Raw genomic sequence first — 24,000 nt, 5'->3', positions numbered from 1 at the left:
GAACATCTAGTGGTGAACAAATACAATAAAGGGTACAGGTACCATAGTAAAAATCCATCCAGTTTACCATTTAGGACCAAAAAATGTAGACAAGGAATTCCAACTGTTTGCTAGGTAAGCGATGTTTGAAAGGAAGCAAAGGAAAAAGCAAGGGAGAAACATCAGCAAAACAAAGTCATGGAGGAGAGCAACAGCTTGGCTTATTCAGGGAAATACAAGTACCTCAAGAAACGTGCAGCCTCCTAGGAGTGAGAAAGCTGGAGAGATGTGAAAAGGCCAAACTAACAGGCCTTTCTAACAAGCTAAGGGGCTTGAACATCATCTTGCAGCTGACCACGGTCAAAATGATTATGACCTAATTCCCTAATTAATCTTAATCTAGGACTTTTATTTATTCTAGCTATATCCAGCCTAGCTGTTTATTCTATTCTATGATCAGGTAACTAACATTTTATTCTATTCTATGACGGTAACTAACATTCACTGAGAATGTGTTCCGGGCCAGGTGCTGTCATAACTAATCCTACAAGGCAGGTCTGTTTTTATGCCCGTTCTATGTATGGAGAAATTAAAGAGTGTTTGGGACAGATGAGCTGTTGAAGAATGTTAAGCAAGTATAGCATATTAAAATGTGCATTCTTAAAACACATCTCTGTATATACTACAGATGAAATAATACATCTTGCCTTTGCTTCAAAATAAACCAGAGTTTGTGGGTGAGGATATAAAGATTTCCGGTTGTTGGATATAGGTGATGCATACTATTATACTAATCTCTCATCTTTTTTTCTTTTTTTTTTTTTGAGACAGAGTCTTTGATCACCCAGGCTGGAGTGTAATAGTGCAATGTCGACTCACTGCAACCTCTGCCTCCCAGGTTCAAATGATTCTTCTGCCTCAGACTCCCAAGTAGCTGGGATTACAGGTGCACACCACCATGCCCAGCTAATTTTTGTATTTTTTAGTAGAGATGGGGTCTCGCTATGTTGGCCAGGCTGGTCTTGAACTCCTGACCTCAGGTGATCCACCCAGCTCGGCCTCCCAAAGTGCTGGGATTACACATGTGAGCTAACACGCATGGACTCATCTTTGATATGTTTGAAGTCTTCCATAATAAACATTTAAAATCATCTCTGGCTATAATGTGGGCATCCAATTGAAAAGCAGGAAGTGAGAAGTCATAAAACCAGTTAGAGGATTGTTTGATAAGCGAAAGCTGATGAGAGCTGGGGAAGTGGTGGTATGCTAGAGAGAACAATCTTTTCTAGTAAATTTTTAATTTTTGTGGGTACATAGTAGGTGTATATATTTATGGGGTACATGAGATATTTTGATACAGGCATGCAATGTGTAAGAATTACATCATAGGGCTGGGCGCAGTGGTTCACGCCTGTAATCCCAGCACTTTGGGAGGCCGAGGTGGGCGGACCACCTGATGTCAGGAGTTCGAGACCAGCCTGACCCATATGGTAAAACCCCATCTCTACTAAAAACACAAAAATTAGCCATGTGTGGTGGGGGGCACCTGTAATCCCAGCTACTCAGGAGTCTAAGGCAGGAGGATCACTTGAATCTGGGAGGCAGAGGTTGCAGTGAGCCGAGATTGTGCCACTGCACTCCAGCCTGGGCGACAGAGCAAGACTCTGTCTCAAAAAAAAAAAAAAAAAAAAAAAAGAACTACATCATGAAAAACGGAGTATCAATCCCCATTTTATCCTTTGTTACAAACAATCCAATTACACTGTTATTTTAGAATGTACAATTATTACTGACTATAGTCACTTTGTTGTGCTGTTAAATACTAGGTCTTATTCATTATAGAGAAAAATTGGAAAAATATTGCTTTGAACTAGTCTTTGTGGTGGGGGGTGGGGTAAAGAAAAATCTCAAGTTTAAAGTCAGTCTAGAACAACAAAAGCAGCAGAAACCTCTGCAGACGCAAACGACTCTGTCTGACAGCTTTGAAGAGAGCAGTGGATCTCCCAACACAGAGGTTGAGATCTGAGAAGAGACAGACTGCCTGCTCAAGTGGGTCCCTGACCCCTGAGTAGCCTAACTGGGAGACATCCCCCACTAGGGGCAGACTGACACCCCACACCTCACAGGGTGGACTACACCCGAGAGGAAGCTTCCAAAGGAAGAATCAGACAGGTACACTCGCTGTTCAGCAATATTCTATCTTCTGCAGCCTCTGCTGCTGATACCCAGGCAAGCAGGGTATGGAGTGGACCTCAAGCAATCTCCAACAGACCTACAGCTGAAGGTCCTGACTGTTAGAAGGAAAACTATCAAACAGGAAGGACACCTACACCAAAACCCCATCAGTACGTCACCATCATCAAAGACCAGAGGCAGATAAAACCACAAAGATGGGGAAAAAGCAGGGCAGAAAAGCTGGAAATTCAAAAAATAAGAGCGCATCTCCCCCTGCAAAGGAGCGCAGCTCATCGCCAGCAATGGATCAAAGCTAGACGGAGAATGACTTTGATGAGATGAGAGAAGAAGGCTTCAGTCCATCAAACTTCTCAGAGCTAAAGGAGGAATTACGTACCCAGCACAAAGAAACTAAAAATCTTGAAAAAAGAGTGGAAGAATTAATAGCTAGAATAATTAATGCAGAGAAGGTCATAAACGAAATGTCAGAGATGAAAACCATGACACGAGAAATACATGACAAATGTACAAGCTTCAGTAACTGACTCGATCAACTGGAAGAAAGAGTATCAGCGATTGAGGATCAAATGAATGAAATGAAGCGAGAATAGAAACCAAAAGAAAAAAGAAGAAAAAGAAATGAACAAAGCCTGCAAGAAGTATGGGATTATGTAAAAAGACCAAATCTACATCTGATTGGGGTGCCTGAAAGTAAAGGGGAAAATGGAACCAAGTTGGAAAACACTCTTCAGGATATCATCCAGGAGAACTTCCCCAACCTAGTAGGGCAGGCCAACATTCAAATTCAGGAAATACAGAGAACGCCACAAAGATACTCCTCCAGAAGAGCAACTCCAAGACACATAATTGCCAGATTCACCAAAGTTGAAATGAAGGAAAAAATCTTAAGGGCAGCCAGAGAGAAAGGTCGGGTTACCCACAAAGGGAAGCCCATCAGACTAACAGCAGATCTCTCGGCAGAAACTCTACAAGCCAGAAGAGAGTGGAGGCCAATATTCAACGTTCTTAAAGAAAAGAATTTTAAACCCAGAATTTCATATCCAGCCAAACTAAGTTTCATAAGTAAAGAGAAATAAAATCCTTTACAGATAAGCAAATGCTTAGAGATTTTGTCACCACCAGGCCTGCCTTACAAGAGACCCTGAAGGAAGCCCTAAACATGGAAAGGAACAACCGGTACCAGCCATTGCAAAAACATGCCAAAATGTAAAGACCATCGAGGCTAGGAAGAAACTGCATCAACTAACGAGCAAAATAACCAGTTAATATCATAATGGCAGGATCAAGTTCACACATAACAATATTAACCTTAAATGTAAATGGACTAAATGCCCCAATTAAAAGACACAGACTGGCAAACTGGATAAAGAGTCAAGACCCATCAGTCTGCTGTATTCAGGAGACCCATCTCACATGCAGAGACATACATAGGCTCAAAATAAAGGGATGGAGGAAGATCGACCAAGCAAATAGAGAGCAAAAAAAAGCAGGGGTTGCAATCCTAGTCTCTGATAAAACAGACTTTAAACCATCAAAGATCAAAAGAGACAAAGAAGGCCATTACATAATGGTAAAGGGATCAATTCAACAGGAAGAGCTAACTATCCTAAATATATATGCACCCAATACAGGAGCACCCAGATTCATAAAGCAAGTCCTTAGAGACTTACAAAGAGACTTAGACTCCCACACAATAATAATGAGAGACTTCAACACCCCACTGTCAACATTAGACAGATCAACGAGACAGAAAGTTACAAGGATATCCAGGAATTGAACTCATCTCTGCACCAAGCGGACCTAATAGACATCTATAGAACTCTCCACCCCAAATCAACAGAATATACATTCTTCTCAGCACCACATCACACTTATTCCAAAATTGACCACATAATTGGAAGTAAAGCACTCCTCAGCAAATGTACAAGAACAGAAATTATAACAAACTGTCTCTCAGACCACAGTGCAATCAAACTAGAACTCAGGACTAAGAAACTCAATCAAAACCGCTCAACTACATGGAAACTGAACAACCTGCTCCTGAATGACTACTGGGTACATAACGAAATGAAGGAAGAAATAAAGATGTTCTTTGAAACCAATGAGAACAAAGATACAACATACCAGAATCTCTGGGACGCATTTAAAGCAGTGTGTAGAGGGAAATTTATAGCACTAAATGCCCACAAGAGAAAGCTAGAAAGATCTAAAATTGACACTCTAACATCACAATTAAAAGAACTAGAGAAGCAAGAGCAAACAAATTCAAAAGCTAGCAGAAGGCAAGAAATAACTAAGAGCAGAGCAGAACTGAAGGAGATATAGACACAAAAAACCCTTTAAAAAAAATCAATTAATCCAGGAGTTGGTTTTTTGAAAAGATCAACAAAATTGACAGACCGCTAGCAAGACTAATAAAGAAGAAAAGAGAGAAGAATCAAATAGATGCAATAAAAAATGATAAAGGGGATATCACCACCAACCCCACAGAAATACAAACTACCATCAGAGAATACTATAAACACCTCTACGCAAATCAACTAGAAAATCTGGAAGAAATGGATAATTTCCTGGACAGTTACACTCTTCCAAGACTAAACCAGGAAGAAGTTGAATCTCTGAATAGACCAATAGTAGGCTCTGAAATTGAGGCAATAATTAATAGCCTACCAACCAAAAAAAGTCCAGGACCAGATGGATTCACAGCTGAATTCTACCAGAGGTACAAGGAGGAGCTGGTACCATTCCTTCTGAAACTATTCCAATCAATAGAAAAAGAGGGAATCCTCCCTAACTCATTTTATGAGACCAATATCATCCTGATACCAAAGCCTGGCAGAGACACAACAAAAAAAGAGAATTTTAGACCAATATCCCTGATGAACATCCACGCAAAAATCCTCAATAAAATACTGGCAAACCGGATTCAGCAGCACATCAAAAAGCTTATCCACCATGATCAAGTGGGCTTCATCCCTGGGATGCAAGGCTGGTTCAACATTCGCAAATCAATAAACGTAATCCAGCATATAAACAGAACCAAAGACAAGAACCACATGATTATCTCAATAGATGCAGAAAAGGCCTTTGACAAAATTCAACAGCCCTTCATGCTAAAAACGCTCAATAAATTCGGTATTGATGGAACGTACCTCAAAATAGTAAGAGCTATTTATGACAAACCCACAGCCAATATCATACTGAATGGGCAAAAACTGGAAAAATTCCCTTTGAAAACTGGCACAAGACAGGGATGCCCTCTCTCACCACTCCTATTCAACATAGTGTTGGAAGTTCTGGCTAGGGCAATCAGGCAAGAGAAAGAAATCAAGGGTATTGAATTAGGAAAAGAAGAAGTCAAATTGTCTCTGTTTGCAGATGACATGATTGTATATTTAGAAAACCCCATCATCTCAGCCCAAAATCTCCTTAAGCTGGTAAGCAACTTCAGCAAAGTCTCAGGATACAAAATTAATGTGCAAAAATCACAAGCATTCTTATACACCAGTAACAGACAAACAGAGAGCCAAATCAGGAATGAACTTCCATTCACAATTGCTTCAAAGAGAATAAAATACCTAGGAATCCAGCTTACAAGGGATGTAAAGGACCTCTTCAAGGAGAACTACAAACCACTGCTCAGCAAAATAAAAGAGGACACAAACAAATGGAAGAACATACCATGCTCATGGATAGGAAGAATCAGTATCGTGAAAATCACCATACTGCTCAAGGTTATTTATAGATTCAATGCCATCCCCATCAAGCTACCAATGACTTTCTTCACAGAATTGGAAAAAACTGCTTTAAAGTTCATATGGAACCAAAAAAGAGCCCGCATTGCCAAGACAATCCTAAGTCAAAAGAACAGAGCTGGAGGCATCACGCTACCTGACTTCAAACTATACTACAAGGCTACAGTAACCAAAACAGCATGGTACTGGTACCAAAACAGAGATATAGACCAATGGAACAGAACAGAGTCCTCAGAAATAATACCACACATCTACAGCCATCTGATCTTTGACAAACCTGACAAAAACAAGAAATGGGGAAAGGATTCCCTATTTAATAAATGGTGCTGGGAAAATTGGCTAGCAGTAAGTAGAAAGCTGAAACTGGATCCTTTCCTTACCCCTTATACGAAAATTAATTCAAGATGGATTAGAGACTTAAATGTTAGACCTAATACCATAAAAACCCTAGAAGAAAACCTAGGTAGTACCATTCAGGACATAGGCATGGGCAAGGACTTCATGTCTAAAACACCCAAAGCAATGGCAGCAAAAGCAAAAATTGACAAATGGGATCTAATTAAACTAAAGAGCTTCTGCACAGCAAAAGAAACTACCATCAGAGTGAACAGGCAACCTACAGAATGGGAGAAAATTTTTGCAATCTACTCATCTGACAAAGGACTCATATCCAGAATCTACAAAGAACTCAAACAAATTTACAAGAAAAAAACAAACAACCCCATCAAAAAGTGGGCAAAGGATATGAACAGACATTTCTCAAAAGAAGACATTCATACAGCCAACAGACACATGAAAAAATGCTCATCATCACTGGCCATCAGAGAAATGCAAATCAAAACCACAATGAGATACCATCTCACACCAGTTAGAATGGCAATCATTCGAAAGTCAGGAAACAACAGGTGCTGGAGAGGATGTGGAGAAATAGGAATACTTTTACACTGTTGGTGGGATTGTAAACTAGTTCAACCATTATGGAAAACAGTATGGCGATTCCTCAAGGATCTAGAACTAGATGTACCATATGACCCAGCCATCCCACTACTGGGTATATACCCAAAGGATCATAAATCATCCTGCTATAAAGACACATGCACATGTATGTTTATTGTGGCACTATTCACAATAGCAAAGACTTGGAATCAACCCAAATGTCCATCTGTGACAGACTGGATTAAGAAAATGTGGTACATATACACCATGGAATATTATGCAGCCATAAAAAAGGATGAGTTTGTGTCCTTTGTAGGGACATGGATGCAGCTGGAAACCATCATTCTTAGCAAACTATCACAAGAACAGAAAACCAAACACCGCATGTTCTCACTCATAGGTGGGAACTGAACAATGAGATCACTTGGACTCGGGAAGGGGAACATCACACACCGGGGCCTATCATGGGGAGGGGGGAGGGGGGACGGATTGCATTGGGAGTTATACCTGATGTAAATGATGAGTTGATGGGTGCTGACGAGTTGATGGGTGCAGCACACCAACATGGCACAAGTATACATATGTAACAAACCTGCACGTTATGCACATGTACCCTAGAACTTAAAGTATAATAATAATACAAAATAAATAATAAATAAATAAATAAAGTCAGTCTAAAGTCCCTAGCTTATGTGACAGTTAATGGAGAAGCTTTAACATTATAGGGAATATAAAAAGAGAATTTGGGAACAATGGAGGACAGGGTGTGGAAATGTGTCAAGTTTGGCTTGCCAGTGAGGCACCTAAGCCAGTGGTCCTTTAATAAGAAATGTACATTGAGGTCAGAACGGTGGCTCACGTCTATTATAATCCCAGCACTTTGGGAAGTTGAGGCAGGCAAACTGCTTGAGCCCAGGAGTTCCAAGACCAGCCTGGGCAATATGGAGAAACGCTCTACTAAAAATACAAAAATCAGATGGGTGTGGTGGTGTGCCTCTGTAGTACTAGCTACTCGGGAGGCTGAGGTGGGAGGATTACTTGAACCTGGGAGATCGAGGCTGCAGTGAGCCACGATCATGCCACTGTACTCCAGCCTGTGGAGTACAGCCTGAGACAGAGCAAGACCCTGTCTCAAAAGAAATGTACATTGAATATACCCCCAATGTAAACATATCTGTTTATGGTCATGTGCAGTGGCTCATGCCTGTAATCCCAGCACTTTGGGAGGCCAAGGCAGGTGGATCACCTGAGGTCAGGAGTTCGAGACCAGCCTGGCCAACATGGTGAAACCCTGTCTCTACCAAAAATACGAAAATTAGCGAGCCGTGGTGATGGATGCCTGTAATCCCAGCTACTCTGGAGGCTGAGGCAGGAGAATCGCTTGAACCCAGGAGGTGGAGGTTGCAGTAAGCCGAGATCACGACATTGCACTCCAGCCTGGGCAACAACAGCAAAACTCCGTCTCAAAAACAAAAACAAAACAAAAAACCGTATCTATTTGTAAGTTATCTCTATGAGCTACAGCATGAATACATTATGTAACAAAAATACTTTTTTTAGACAGAGTGTCACTGTGTTGCCAGGATGGAGTGCAGTGGTACAAACTTGGCTCACTGTAACCTTCGCCTCCCAGGTTCAAGTGATTCTCCTGCCTCAGCCTCCCAAGTAACTGGGAGAAAACTACTTTTTACACAGCATAGAAGTTCTAGTATTTCTTTCCCACAATCTAAAGGGCTGTATCTCATACCCTTAGAGTATGCAAACTCTGCTTTGTGGACCACTGACCTATGTCAAAATGATGGCTTTGGGACCAAGATGTTCAATCTGTTGAAACCTCAATTTACTTCCCTGTAAAATGACAAATGTTATTTTCCTCACAGAGGAACGAGAATTGTATGAGATTCTATGTATATATTACTGATGTCAGCACAATTACAGCACCAGGGGGTCAGAAGTGCTATCCACACTCCCACAGCCTACCTTCTCCCCAAGGCTCTTGCTCCAGCCTCCATTTCCTTCAGTTTAAAATAAAAGAATGGAAAATGCTTTGTTTCTTGTGTAATGACTTTGCAGACGGCATTTAAGTATCTTCCCAAGTAGCTTAAGAACTCTTCGTGTTAGGCCGGGCGCGGTGGCTCAAGCCTGTAATCCCAGCACTTTGGGAGGCCGAGACGGGCGGATCACGAGGTCAGGAGATCAAGACCATCCTGACTAACATGGTGAAACCCCGTCTCTACTAAAAAATACAAAAAACTAGCAGGGCGAGGTGGCGGGCGCCTGTAGTCCCAGCTACTCGGGAGGCTGAGGCAGGAGAATGGCGTGAACCCGGGAGGCGGAGCTTGCAGTGAGCTGAGATCCGGCCACTGCACTCCAGCCCGGGCCACAGAGCGAGACTCCGTCTCAAAAAAAAAAAAAAAGAACTCTTCGAAGCTGTGAGCAAGCACCTGACTTCATGGGCATTTGCTTGCCTCCATCCCATCCTCAAACTGGAGGTGCAGATATGCCTACAAACCCTTCAGCTGGTCGGCTTAGAACAGGTTACATATCCTCACCAGAAACACACACATACCCACACACACTTAATGTCCATCTGTAAGGCAAGTAACTTTTCACCTGTACTTTGTTTAAACAGAGGAAACATCTTCATAAGACTAATCCTTATTCGGTTCACTAAATATTAGTGAGGATGAGGGGAGAGATGAATGGGATACATCAAAGATTTCAACTTGTCGATTTATCACTCAAAGTATACCCAAGTACATCCTGTGTGGCTCTGGATGGCAAAATATCACCTCACAGCTCAAGATGGTTTCCCCCAAACACAGGGACACGAGCCACTTTCATGCTGTCACAGCAACTGCCAAAAGAGCATCTGTAAAGAAGTTCATGGCTATGGATCTCATTTCCTTGAAGAATTAGCTTTTCTCTGGTTACAAGGAGACACAATGAAAGCCTGACTCAAATCTCTAACTTCCACTGAGGGGGGGAAAATTAAACGTTAAAATACAAGACACAGGATTAGTAGCATCTCTGTCTGTAGAACAAATAGCACATCTGTTTACCTTGGAGATTAGAACTGGATACTTTATTCTGCTCCTACTAGTGTATAAAAATGATCTAGAGGCCGGGCGCGGTGGCTCAAGCCTGTAATCCAGCACTTTGGGAGGCCGAGACGGGCGGATCACGAGGTCAGGAGATCGAGACCATCCTGGCTAACACGGTGAAACCCCGTCTCTACTAAAAAATACAAAAAAAAACTAGCCGGGCGAGGTAGCGGGCGCCTGTAGTCCCAGCTACTCGGGAGGCTGAGGCAGGAGAATGGCGTGAACCCGGGAGGCGGAGCTTGCAGTGAGCTGAGATCCGGCCACTGCACTCCAGCCCGGGCCACAGAGCGAGACTCCGTCTCAAAAAAAAAAAAAAGAACTCTTCGAAGCTGTGAGCAAGCACCTGACTTCATGGGCATTTGCTTGCCTCCATCCCATCCTCAAACTGGAGGTGCAGATATGCCTACAAACCCTTCAGCTGGTCGGCTTAGAACAGGTTACATATCCTCACCAGAAACACACACATACCCACACACACTTAATGTCCATCTGTAAGGCAAGTAACTTTTCACCTGTACTTTGTTTAAACAGAGGAAACATCTTCATAAGACTAATCCTTATTCGGTTCACTAAATATTAGTGAGGATGAGGGGAGAGATGAATGGGATACATCAAAGATTTCAACTTGTCGATTTATCACTCAAAGTATACCCAAGTACATCCTGTGTGGCTCTGGATGGCAAAATATCACCTCACAGCTCAAGATGGTTTCCCCCAAACACAGGGACACGAGCCACTTTCATGCTGTCACAGCAACTGCCAAAAGAGCATCTGTAAAGAAGTTCATGGCTATGGATCTCATTTCCTTGAAGAATTAGCTTTTCTCTGGTTACAAGGAGACACAATGAAAGCCTGACTCAAATCTCTAACTTCCACTGAGGGGGGGAAAATTAAACGTTAAAATACAAGACACAGGATTAGTAGCATCTCTGTCTGTAGAACAAATAGCACATCTGTTTACCTTGGAGATTAGAACTGGATACTTTATTCTGCTCCTACTAGTGTATAAAAATGATCTAGAGGCCGGGCGCGGTGGCTCAAGCCTGTAATCCCAGCACTTTGGGAGGCCGAGACGGGCGGATCACGAGGTCAGGAGATCGAGACCATCCTGGCTAACACGGTGAAACCCCGTCTCTACTAAAAAAAATACAAAAAAAAACTAGCCGGGCGAGGTAGCGGGCGCCTGTAGTCCCAGCTACTCGGGAGGCTGAGGCAGGAGAATGGCGTGAACCCGGGAGGCGGAGCTTGCAGTGAGCTGAGATCCAGCCACTGCACTCCAGCCCGGGCGACAGAGCGAGACTCCGTCTCAAAAAAAAAAAAAAAAAAAAAAAGGTCTAGAGAGTTTAACAAAGAACAGTTAAAATTTGGACTCTGCTTCCATCATTTTCTGCAGAATAAGTTCCTATAAATTGTCACACTTCTGGGAACTGAAAACCATACGCAAAATAAGCACATGTAAGGCTTGGTGTCCATTTCTGAAATGATTTAGCTGAAGCTAAGGACAACGTGACAGCAAAAAGCTCCAAACGCCTTGCCTGCAACTATTCATGTGATCCAAGGCTGCCCTCTAGCAATGGGAGACAGAAAGAGCACCAACAAGCCCACTGGTTTCAGGAATTTGAGGTTTTAGCATTAATACTATTTACTATGGAAAAAGTTGCTGAGAAAGGAAATAGGGGAAGTGTCTCCATAATTAGATTGCAATAGTCCATCTCAAGATAAAATGTTCTTTTAGAAAGATGCTGGGATAAGTTAACACAAGCCACACCTATTGGACTGCTCTACGTCCTACATCCTCTCCAGCTGACCCAGGAGAGCCTTGAAGACACAAAGGGACCTATTACTTCACTGGGCAGAGCTACTTTCTGTTGCTGAAAAAACTCCCTCCTCCGCCCTGACTTCTCTCTTCCATGTTTTACTAGATGGTGGGGCTGAAAGCTATTAGACCTAACTTGATACTTCTCATAACACCCGCCCAACCCCTTTAATGCTTCTTAAATGCACGACAGTGTCAGTTCTTCCTAAGAAATGTAAGGACTGGTCTCAAGCAAGGTTATATTATAAGATAACTATGGAGCCAGCTGTCAACCTTGAAATACAAATCAAACATTTAAGTTGGCATAATGAACATTTATCTCCAGGAAAGGCAGTGGCGGATAATCCGTAGGACAAGACTACCAGGTTTACTATGCCCCCTCTTCAAATAACAATGACAATGATTTGAAGTAATAAGCCCAGAAAAGCCTTTTCATTTCCAAAATCACCTTTCCTGGAAAACTTGGAAGTTCGAACTTCACTATGTGAGATTTCACTGCTCTGTATCAAGCCGACTGACCTCCACAGCTCAAGAAACTAACTACCTGATCCCCTAAAGCATAGAGAGATCTATTCAGGAAGGGGGAAACCAGGCATCAGGGTTAGCTGTGAAGTATGAGAAAATCTGCTTATATTTTATTGTTGGCTACAGACAGGTGTTTCCAATTTCTCATGTTTAGTTTTAAATGCATCCAAGTTTGTGTGTGTGTGTGTTGGGGGTAGAGGGAAGAACCAGATACACTTATTTTCAAACAAAAGCTGTCACATGTTTATTAAGACATTATCGGCTCTTAAGCACAGCTGGCTCTATAAATCATTTTCCATATATTATTACACATTCAGGAAAATTTCTGAGATGATATATCAAGGCAGGCTTCTCTTGTGACTCAACTGGACCTGAGGAAAGAACAAAAGAAATTACATACCTGATTTATAGCTGCTGGTCATCAACAAACACGTACTGGCAATGTAATCTTTAGAGACAAGATAGCCAAACTGCTTTCCCCTCCTGGCTAAAGTTTTGCCCAAAATGCCTGTAACTTTAAAAATCCTTTGTCCTAATTAAATATATATATCTGCATTCTCAAAGTCTCTCAACATTCATTAATCTCTGAGGAGACCAAACAGTGAACTGTGATGAAGAGGCCAATTGCAAAGCTCAATCTCAGAACCACTACATCTCAGGCCCGAAAGGACGCCATGAGAAGGGAAGGATGTTCTACGGTTTTAAATATTGGGCAGAAGAACTAATGGCCAGCCCCATTATCTAGTTCTGTGAAACAGGGCAAGTTGCTAATTTCTCAAGAAACATATATATAAGAGGATTTAAGCTCATACAAGCTATAGCTATATTTGAAGACCCATCTCTGTGTTATTAAGTCTTTTGTGGATTAAACATGTTCAGTAATTACAATTTTGATGAGAATTATTGAATGCAACATTAGAGATCAGACCTCAGAAGAACCGAGCCAGATTGTTGTGATTTGGGATAAGAAATTTCCAAGGAAGGTTCAACTTCAGCTAGACAGTTCCTGATCTACTTCCATCCCACCCCTCTAAATAAAGATGCAGTAACCTAGGGGTAGAGAAACAAAGCTCAGCTAATGTGCTGCTTCCACCAACTGACAGCAATGGATGTAACCTTAAAACCTGCAGAATTTGTAAGAAAAGGGTTTTCTTACTTCAAATAGTCTCTTTAGAAGTCTGAGTAATGGTGCAACCTGGAAAAGTGAAAAATAAGTCATCTAAACTTTGTAATTACCCACAGTATTTTCAATTAGATCACAGAATGGCATTTAGGAAGATTTTAGCAGGAAAAACATGTAATTACAATCATTCACACCAGGCAGTTAGGTTCAGACTCCTCAATCTGACATTCTGGAGGATTCGAATGCCTCAGATTTTAGATAACATGCGTAAGCTTACTCCAAAGTTTCACATAAGGGTCTATGAAATACCTGATCAGAAATAATCAATAAAAATGTCACAGTCCATTCCAGTCACTAGTATAGCTAGAAACAGTCTCATTCTACAGAGCAATGCCCTGGTAAAAAATCTAACGGCCTTTGGGTCTTAGAGAAAAGAAAATTTCAGTTATAAAAATACCAAAGGATTTGGAAGAGAATTCTAAGTGCAGTAAGAATCTGCATCCTTTTATAAAATACAAAACTGAAACAGAACCACTCTAAATCTGACCTGAAATGAGACTAATGCAATTATCCTGGTATAACCCATTTTCCTTTCAAAGTAAGAACTTTCAACCACATTATTGTCTGGTATATTCTCCTTTCACAACTATTTCCTCAAAAACAATTTACATTCCTCCTTTTCTTCACTCCTGATTTTAGTTCATTTTGAAAGCAGGAGTTGCCTAAAGCATACACACAAACACAGGGTTCTATGTAGCATTCACTAGCAACACAAGGAGCAAAGAAAGAGGGCTGTGATTTACATCACAAGTTTTCTACTGAAAACTCTTTAGTTTGCCCTGAAGATCCACCTTGTCACCTGTATCTTCTGGCAATGATGTAATTAGGTTTTGTTTGTTCCTGTTTTATAGCCGAGTATGTCGGGTACAGAAAAGAACCTGGACAGTGCATGTAAGTTTTGGTTATCTTTGTGCTTAACACCCTTATTTACAGCTTACAGCTACAGGGAAAGAAACACCTTTTAAAAAGAAATCAATTAAATCTAATGGAGTAAACTGAATTATTAAATCAGCAAAAGTTAATCTAAATATAAGGCACCAAGGAAGTGGAAATATTATTAAAGTGGCTACTTTTCCTCAATTTGACATTCTCAAAATAGTGCTTTCCAAAAAATATATATATTCCCCCGGTGAACTTTTCTGCTAGTGACATTTTATGGCAGAAAAATACCTGAAGATAATGAAGATGAGAGTCAAGATAAACAGGCTATATTACTAATTGTAGAATTAGGAATATATAGTATCTCTTCATACTGTCACACGTAGTTTATAGGTATCTCTGACTTTTAAACATAAATAATACCTACCTATACATCAGGGCCTTGCCTTTTTCATTCCCCAAGGCAAAGTATCCACTTCTTGGAGAAAAATCCATGGTATGAACATGAGAAATATTCTTCTTTTTAACCACTGGGAAGTTTGAAAATACTGTACAGGAAGGAAGATGAACCTGCAGGAGATAATAAAAAGCTTTAAACTGTAACAACTGGGAGCTCATGTTTCTTGAATTATAATCTTCATTCTATCTTTCTGCTGAAACATAAAGCTCATTTTGATTGTAGCACACAAGGAAGTACAGTCTATTAGTGCAGCAAAGTATTCCAAAATCAAGTTTGATCTTTCATTTTTTTATTACTTTATTTTTATAGTTAAGAGACCTGACTGCACTTTTGCTACATGAATTTCTTGCACAGTGGTGAAGTCTGGGCTCTTAAGTGTCACCATCATTCCAATGGTGGACAGGGGTGTCCAATCTTTTGGCTTCCCTGGGCCACAACAGAAGAAGAATTGTCTTGGGCCACACACAAAATACACTAACACTAACAACAGGTGATGAGCTAAAAAAAAAAAAAAAAAAAAACTCATGTTTTAAGAAAGTTTACAAATTAGTGTTGGGCCACATTCAAAGCGTCCTGGGCCGTGGGTTGGACAAGCTTGATGTACACTGTACCTATTAGATAATTTCTCGTCCCCTATCCCCCTCCCATGCTCTCAGCCTTCCAAGTCTCCAATGCCTATTATTCTATCCTCTGTGCCCATGTGTACACATTATGAAATTTGATCTTTAATGTGTTATTAACTGAAAAGGACGAAAGAGAAAAAAGCATCAACACAGCATCTAGCATGATGCCTCAGAGATTCAAATGTTTGTTCAATGAATAGATTAATGAATAAACTAAAGCAAACAGCACCCAATTTGGCTTAATGGCCACAGTAAAGAATACTAAAATCTGATCACAGGGAAAAGAGATTTTAAACATGAAGATTCATCTGGTTAAATGGTGAAAAAATTAAACATTATAAAGTCTGATTTTACATAACTGAAACCTAGGCAGAGTCATACCACATATATTCTACTACCATAAAATTGCCATTTTGTACTTTTAATTTTCAACTATTGTATATACTCTTTGCCTTTTACAATTTCTCCTCAAAGAGGGCTAAATCATGAAAATCTAACTCCAAGTGAATCTGTCCTGATTTAGAGAGAGCCAAAAGCTCACCTCAAAGCCAGACCTAAGTATGAGGAGGAACACACACATCTCTTTCTCCAGAGTCTACTTCCTAAGTTCAAGAGACAGGTCCTCACCCAATTTGTGGATGAATAAAACCCAGGTGTGGAAGCAGTTACCTTTAGGCCACAATTGTAACAACACTCACTTTCAGATGTTCTCTAGCTCTCCGAAAAGATATAGCACCTTGATGTTCAAATACATATAACCGTTACCATTCAGCTATTTACCTGGGCAGTTAGTCATCCTCCATACTTTCAGGTCACACTTTATACCATCAATCAAAGTGATTTTCACAGACAAGTGCTGGGTAAAACCCATTGATACATCTATTAAACTGCTTTCAGTCAGTCACACATTAGGCCAAATTCTGATACATACTTACCAACCATTTTGTCAAGAAAATACTGTTTACAGTGAATCTCCAAGCCACATTCAATTATTTTCAACTTTGCTGGAAGGCAGGTTCTGCCTGCACAGCACAGCATCAATGTGAAGGCAATGGTGCTAATGAGAAGTGGTCTTGACCCATTAAAGCTAAGTTGGCAGAACCCCAATTTGGTCTTCACTTCTAAAGTTCTTAAATACCACTCTCTATACAGGTTCCTCAAGAAATTACTTTAAGTATTTATATTAAGTATATATATTTTTTCAAGCACTTAGTAAAAAAGCAGAGTCCTGTTTTATAGAGAGAAGCCACAACATGGATATTGCAAAAATTTATTTACATTTCATTTGGGAAGGCAGATACTATATAAATCTGTGATAAGTACCTTGGTTTAACTGTGTTTCGCTTGGGTTATTGTAAGTTTGTATCCTCCAAGCATGCCCCAATTATGAACAGATGATCCAAGGCATCAGGAAAGCAGATGACCAGGAAAAAAACATTTGCTGCAAGGGCTAAGAACAAAGTTGTCCTACCTCTGCCTTTTGTTCCCACCCTCTTCACCTGAAACTACAAAACCATGCCTCAGGCATTCACTCACCAACTTTCCTGGAATGACTTTGAAGTTTGGGGAGCTGGTTTTCTGACTCTTCCTCATCAAAATACACTAGAACCAATCTTTCTATCTGAATTTTTTTTTTTTTTGAGATCAAGTCTCACTCACTGTTGCCCAGGCTGGAGTGCAGTGGCGCAATCTTAGCTCACTGCAACCTCTGCCTCTTGGGGGCAAGCAATTCTTCTGTCTCAGCCTCCTGAGTAGCTGGGATTACAGGTGTGGGCCACCACACCCAGCTAATTTTTTTATTTTTAGTAGAAATGGGATTTCCTCTTGTTGGCCAGGCTAGTCTCGAACTCCTGGCCTCAAGTGATCCTCTCACCTTGGCCTCTCAAAGTGCTGGGATTAAGGTGTGGGCCACCGCACTTGGCCTATTTTTAAATTTTATTTCTGCTACTGACTTGGAATATGGGGTAAAGGAGGTGGATTGTTTACAATGTCTTCCTAAGACATCAATAGTATCTACCTGCAAGTATCTACACTTCCCCAGTGTAACCTCTCACTGCATTGGTGAATCTTCCCTCAGGCCAATGATCTCACCTGATTAAAACTATGCTGTGCTCTGACATCTATTTATAGTCTCTGTTTTAAAAGCTACAATTGGCCGGGCGCGGTGGCTCAAGCCTGTAATCCCAGCACTTTGGGAGGCCGAGACGGGCGGATCACGAGGTCAGGAGTTCGAGACCATCCTGGCTAAAACGGTGAAACCCCCGTCTCTACTAAAAAATACAAAAAGCTAGCCGGTGAGGTGGCGGGCGCCTGTAGTCCCAGCTACTCGGGAGGCTGAGGCAGGAGAATGGCGTGAACCCGGGAGGCGGAGCTTGCAGTGAGCTGAGATCCGGCCACTGCACTCCAGCCCGGGCCACAGAGCGAGACTCCGTCTCAAAAAAAAAAGGCTACAATTGAACTATTAATTAGGAAAAATGCCTATAAATATCCAACTTCTTTAACTCCTGGCCTCAGGTGATCCATCCGCCTCAGCCTCAAAAAGTGCTGGGATTACAGGCGTGAGCCACCACAGTTGGCTTTCTAATACCATTTCTATCACAACAGTTAAGTATCCAGATATCAAAATTCAACAAGTAAAAGCTCACTCATCCTTGATTTAATGGGTAGAAAGTTCCATGGCGTTCTACTACATCCAAAATTGTCGATGTAACAGGAATTTGACTTCTGAGTCTCCTGCTATTCCAACAGCTGAAATTCACAGTGATTTGTAATGGGATGACAAAACTGTCTGAATCATTATAAGGGACTGATTGCATTTAACGATACTAACAATGTTTTACCAAGGCATTATGGAGCTGCTATGCCTGGCTTCTTTCCATTAGATATTATGGTTGACTACCATTTAAAAACTGTGATTTGGCTTTTACTAATGAATTCCTTGTGTGATTTTGCCACAATAAAAAAAAATACAAATGCTGTCATGATCACTGAAGCAAACTATGCAGAACTAACTATTATATGTCTTGCAGAATATATTATGTCAACAGCAGATAGATCCGATGGTTTTCTAAAACAATTTACTACCATTAAAGTGATAAAAGGTTAATATTACTAGTACACCACTCCCATTAGGGAGCAGGGATTTTAAAGCTGACTTGAATTAGAATCTTCTCATTTATCAAATGATTCATTCAACAGAGAGGCAATAAAATGCTATGCTGTATTTTTCACTCTTTTTCCAGCAAACCATTTTGTTGTTGTTGTTTTTGAGACAGAGTCTAACTCTGTCACCCAGGCTGGAGTAGAGAGGCACGATCTCGGCTCACTGCAACCTCCACCTTCCAGGCTCAAGCGATTCTACTGCCTCAGCCTCCTGAGTAGCTGGGATTACAGGCGCCCACCACAAAGCCCAGCTAATTTTTGTAATTTTAGTAGAGATGGGGTTTCACCATGTTGGCCAGGCTGATCTTGGATTCCTGACCTCAAGTGATCCACCTGCCTTGGCCTCCCACAGTGCTGGGATTACAGGTCTGAGCCACCACGCCCAGCGCAACAAAACATTTCTTAAGGAAATCATATGCAGAATCCCAATATATACCAGAGACAACAATACTGCTCTACATGATACAAGTAGGCACTTAGCCTCCTCCTTGCCCTACATGCCATATAAAGCCCTGTGCAGAATCTAGGGCTCTGTGGAATTCAGCCAGAAAACCAATGAACTGCTAGAAAAAAATGTGGCATCCAAATCACAATTCTGCCCTTTATTAACTGTTTACTTTGGTTAAGTTAATCCTCTGAAGAACTGTTATTTGACTCAAACTTTTTGTAGAACTCTTTGTAAATCTTTGTAAACTATATATTCTAATACAAAGCTGATGGCAGATGCAAGGCTTTTTGCCAAGTGAGCACAATAAAAATAATACACTTTGTAAAGTGTGTACAATCTGGTAGTAAACACATAGCAGCAAATGCAATTCTGCTATTCAAAGTTCTATGCCTTCTGTATACCTGGTGCCTTGGGCAAAAAATTGTTAAGTGAATGAGGAAACTGGTTCTGCCTGAAGAGTAGGAAACTTCACAGAGATGGGGTGACACTGAAGCTGAGCTCTAAGGTTGGGCAGAAAAGAGTTTCCATAGGCCTGAGGCTGCTATCCTTAGAAAGTTCTAGGCCGGGCCCGGTGGTTCACGCCTATAACCCCAGCACTTTGGGAGCCCGAGGCGGGCAGACCATGAGGTTGGGAGTTCGAGACCAGCCTGACCAACATGGTGAAACCCTGTCTCTACTAAAAAAAAAAATACAAAAATTACTGGGCGTGGTGGCATACCCCTATAATCCCAGCTACTCAGGAGGCTGAGGCAGAAGAATCACCTGAACCCAGGAGGCAGAGGTTGCAGTGAGCTGAGATTGAGCCACTGTACTCCAGCCTGGGCAACAGAGCGAGATTCCATCTCGGGGAAAAAAATTAAGAGAAGGTCTGTTTACAAGGGTGGCCATCCCATGGTGTTGGAGAACTTGACTAGCACACAGTTTCTTATACTGGCATGAAACTTTCCCTGAATGATATGGGTAGCTCACTGTGCCTAAACTGTTTGTACAAACAGTGTGGTTTATGCTAAACACCCGGTTTTTCTTCTGGGAATCTAGAATTTTGGTACATGCTAAGCAGAAGGGTACAAGATAGGCAGAGGTGGTACCTATATGAACTCCCAATAAAAATCTTCCTCAATGAGTCTCTAATGAGCTTCCCAGGTAGAAAACACTTAACACATGTTGTTACATCTCATTACTGGAGGAATTAAACTGTCCTGTGTGACTCCACTAGAAGAGGACTCTTAGAAGGTTTCCTCTGGACTTTACTCCATGTACTTTCCCTTTGCTGATTTTGCTTTGTATCCTTTTCATGGCAATACATTTTAGCCATGAGTTCAACGAACATATACAGAGTCCTGGAAGTTGTCTATAGTTAGCCACCAAACCTGGAGGTGGTCCTGCAGATTCCTGACACAAAGGGTATATTCACAGGTACTATCTAGCTATTTAAATTACAATACTTTTACACAATTTAATTTTCAAGTTCAACTTACTTTCAAAACCCAAGAACTGCCTCCGTTCCATTAAGACAACAGGCCTTAAAAAGGCAGATGAGGAAAGAAAATTGTGAAGGAAGCGTCTGCCTTATAGTCCTTAACATTAACACTATAAGAAACCTCTGAAAATGAGGACCACTTTAGGAACGGTGAGAATGGACAGCAAAGCTTTCCTGAAAGAACTGACATAATCAAATGTGGTGGTTACTGTGCATCCTTCCAACAACCACATCCAAAAGCTATAATACTAGTAATTTCTACATCAAAAGAAGACACTGTTTTAAAAATAATTCAACATTCTCCTTTCCTGTTACTCCTGCATGTTTTCAACTTAAATTTAAAAATTAACAATGATAAAGGAGTAATGAAATATTTACCAATCTGACTGCTTCTTTCATTTTTTCTGAAGCAATTGCCAAGATTTCTGTAGTAGGATTGAAGGTCAGAGAAGTAACACCTGTAACCAAGTTCATTATAGCTTTTATTGGCTTTGGGTTTGTTTCTTGGAGACAAGAATCTTGATTGTATATATTTACCACTCCACAATTGGAACTACAAAGAGAAAAGGGATTAAAGTAGATTAAAAAACAAGTAAAAGGGCTTTCACAACCTAAGTGAATATAGATTTAACCCCACAAACTGGTATTTATAGGAATCATATGTTACAAAGAGTCCAGCTATCACCACTATAGCCACAGATGTCCTATAGAACCTCCAACCAAACAGGTTGAAAACAGAATTCAAATTCTCCCCATTCTGTTGACATCTTGAAGGTTAAACTTTACTGACTCTTCTTGCATCCCATTTCCTTCACAGTCACCTCTTTCTCCACTGATTCTTGTCCTCAGGATTCTATTTCCAACCTACTTCTAGTGTCTCACTCATCTCATTTACTCCCACAGACCACCTAATCACCCACCACATCCAAATCAGTGCCTTTAGTCCTAATTATGCACTGCATTCCTAACGGTTTGTAGGGGTGGCCACGTGCATTAATTATCTCTTCTAACACCATTACCCCTCCTCCCTTCCTTCCGCCTCCCTTCAATGACAATTCCACTCCTCTGGTTGCACAGGCTTGGAGCCTGAGAACGTGAATACTTCTCTCCCACTCCTCATCTTCTAAGCATTTATCAAATACATTACAAACATCCTTTGCCTATTCCCCTATTGCCAATCCTACTGTCCTGGTGACTCATTACCTGATGCCTGCCTATTGGTGCAGTGACCTCAAGTCCCTTTCTTCCTCTTCTAAAAGCTTAAAGATTTGCTTAAGATTCTTTAAGAATAACTTTAAGATTCTAAAGCCTTAAATGGCCCTCAGAAAAGCACATCAGAAATCAATTACACTGAAGGGCAATTAAAATTAAATGAGTTTAAGCTACTAGTATTAGATTCTTTCCTATATAGGCCCTTCAAAGGGGACTAATAAAAAGTGATACAAAAAACAGAGGGCAAGGAAGACTGGCTTCACAAATTTGAGTGAAGACCATTTTTGTGCAGTTTTTCTTGTCCCACATAGAGGCAAATGCAGTTCTTCTTAAAACTACTTATAGTTTAAACAGCAGTCTTCATTTTAAAGGAGCTTGATTCCCAAAAGATCTGCTACTCATGAATTGCTGCCACAGCGCACACTACCCTGGCAAATGCTTGGCTTGTGCTGAGATGTCCCTCGCTACAGGCTTGGCACAGGCATGGGTACAAAAGGAAGAGTCCTTCATCAGGGTACTCCCCCTCCAAGGGATCTGTTACTGTCTTACTGCCTAAGGCAGATGGCCTGGTCTCCAAGCTCCACAGCCTAGTTCTACTTGCCTTTCCTCCCAAACTCCAATTTGCAAATGGTGGTAGGGATATATATACAAGTAGTTTCCCCAGTTTTAACCTGGAAGGAGAGAGTGAACAAAGAGTAGAGAGCATGCTAAGTTTCTGGACAGTAAGACCCCTTGACTTCCCATCCCAGGGAGGATTTGACTGAAATCATTTCATGGCTCAATTTTGTTTGGTCTAAGAAAATCATAAAAGCCTACTTCTTGAAGTTACAGAATTATGGGTGCTAATTAGTGGTTTAGTAAGGTAGCTTAGAATACTGCAAAGTATCCAATGTCTCATCCTCCCACCCTGCATCTTCAGAATCAAGTAGGAGAACACACCCATCTTTTCCCCAGTGCAATAACCAATTTTTTCAGTAACAGCACAATGTGTTCTAGATAATATTTTTAAAGTTTCTACAACACTATCAAATGGTATTTCCTAGAAACATTTTTTTATTTATACCCCCAGCTGGATAAAGGAAAAATGCTTTAGGTATCTTAAAGATTTAAACCCAAAGTTAAACTTATTTTATCTCCTCAATGACAAGAAGCTGAAAATAATTACAGGAAAACTTGATGCGACCAAACAGGCATTTTAAATAGGAAAAAATACAATGACATAAGGTAGCGCCAGCATTTTCTTTGCTAAAAAGGCGTTCAACTGCAGTTATAGTAATCCCTCCTTATCTGCAGAGCATGTGTTCCAAGACCCCAGTGGATGTCTCAAACTGTGGATTACTGAACCCTACGTGTACTATGTTTTCTCCTATACACACATCTCTATAAAAAAAGTTTAATTTATAAATTAGGCATAATAACAGACTGACATAACAATAAAACAGAACAATTATAACATATATCCTAATAAAATTTACATGAATGTGGTCTCTTGCTCTCAAAATATCTTACGTAGATTTCAGATTGTGATTAAACACAGGTAACTAAAAACACAAACAGTGAAACTGCAGATAAGGGGGGCACTACTGTAATATTATTATTCAACACTGCACAAAGATGATAAAATGAAAAAAGCTCAGCTGGGTTGACCAATTTCATAATTACTGAATAGTTTATAAAGAGAACTACTCACACACCATCTAGTATATTCAATTCCTTAACATATTCTCATTAGCACAATGTGATTAAGGTTACAAGAATCTCTCTTACCCACAAGCAACATACTGTCCATTCCTAGATGTGGCGATGCTTAATCCATATAAACTGCCTTCATCAACAAATCTGTTAAGGCACTTCCTTGAGTTCACATCCCAAACATAAACTTCTCCATCCCCTGAATAAAAGAGTGAAAAAAATAGTTGTTAATTTTGCTTTAAACTTGAAAGGCAAGTAAACTGGCCACTCTCAGTCCCTCTTAATAGTACAGGAGACTACAGACCTATTATAACCCTCCTAGTTCTGGAAAACTGGACTAAGAATATTTCTTTTTTCTTTTTTCCATTTTTGAGATGCAGTTTTGCTCTTGTCACCCAGGGTGGAGTGTAACTGCACCATCTTGGCACAATGCAACCTCCTTCTTCTGGGTTCAACGATTCTCCTGCCTCAGCCTCCCAAATAGCTGGGATTACAGTTTGTGTCACCATGCCCAGCTAATTTTTGTATTTTTAGTAGAGACGGGGTTTCA

At 40.8% G+C, this 24,000-nt stretch overlaps 1 protein-coding gene across 1 annotated transcript in view; it reads right to left on the bottom strand.

The window, feature by feature from the left end:
* Nucleotides 1–12,530: 12,530 nt before the first annotated feature.
* The window catches only part of UTP18 (UTP18 small subunit processome component), a 36,585-nt gene continuing 25,115 nt past the window's right edge, over nucleotides 12,531–24,000 (bottom strand). The window contains exons 10-14 of the mRNA XM_033183544.1: nucleotides 23,526–23,649; nucleotides 20,925–21,099; nucleotides 14,801–14,943; nucleotides 13,468–13,506; nucleotides 12,531–12,682 (exon numbers count right to left, since the gene is read on the bottom strand). Coding sequence (XP_033039435.1) covers nucleotides 13,482–13,506; nucleotides 14,801–14,943; nucleotides 20,925–21,099; nucleotides 23,526–23,649 — 467 coding nt within the window. The 3' untranslated portion in view covers nucleotides 12,531–12,682; nucleotides 13,468–13,481. The remainder of the gene's footprint in view (nucleotides 12,683–13,467; nucleotides 13,507–14,800; nucleotides 14,944–20,924; nucleotides 21,100–23,525; nucleotides 23,650–24,000) is intronic.

This window comes from Trachypithecus francoisi, unplaced genomic scaffold, assembly GCF_009764315.1.
Source record: "Trachypithecus francoisi isolate TF-2019V2 unplaced genomic scaffold, Tfra_2.0 Lachesis_group20, whole genome shotgun sequence".
Classification (NCBI taxonomy): domain Eukaryota; kingdom Metazoa; phylum Chordata; class Mammalia; order Primates; family Cercopithecidae; genus Trachypithecus; species Trachypithecus francoisi.
This window is presented reverse-complemented; position numbering and strand designations above follow the sequence as displayed.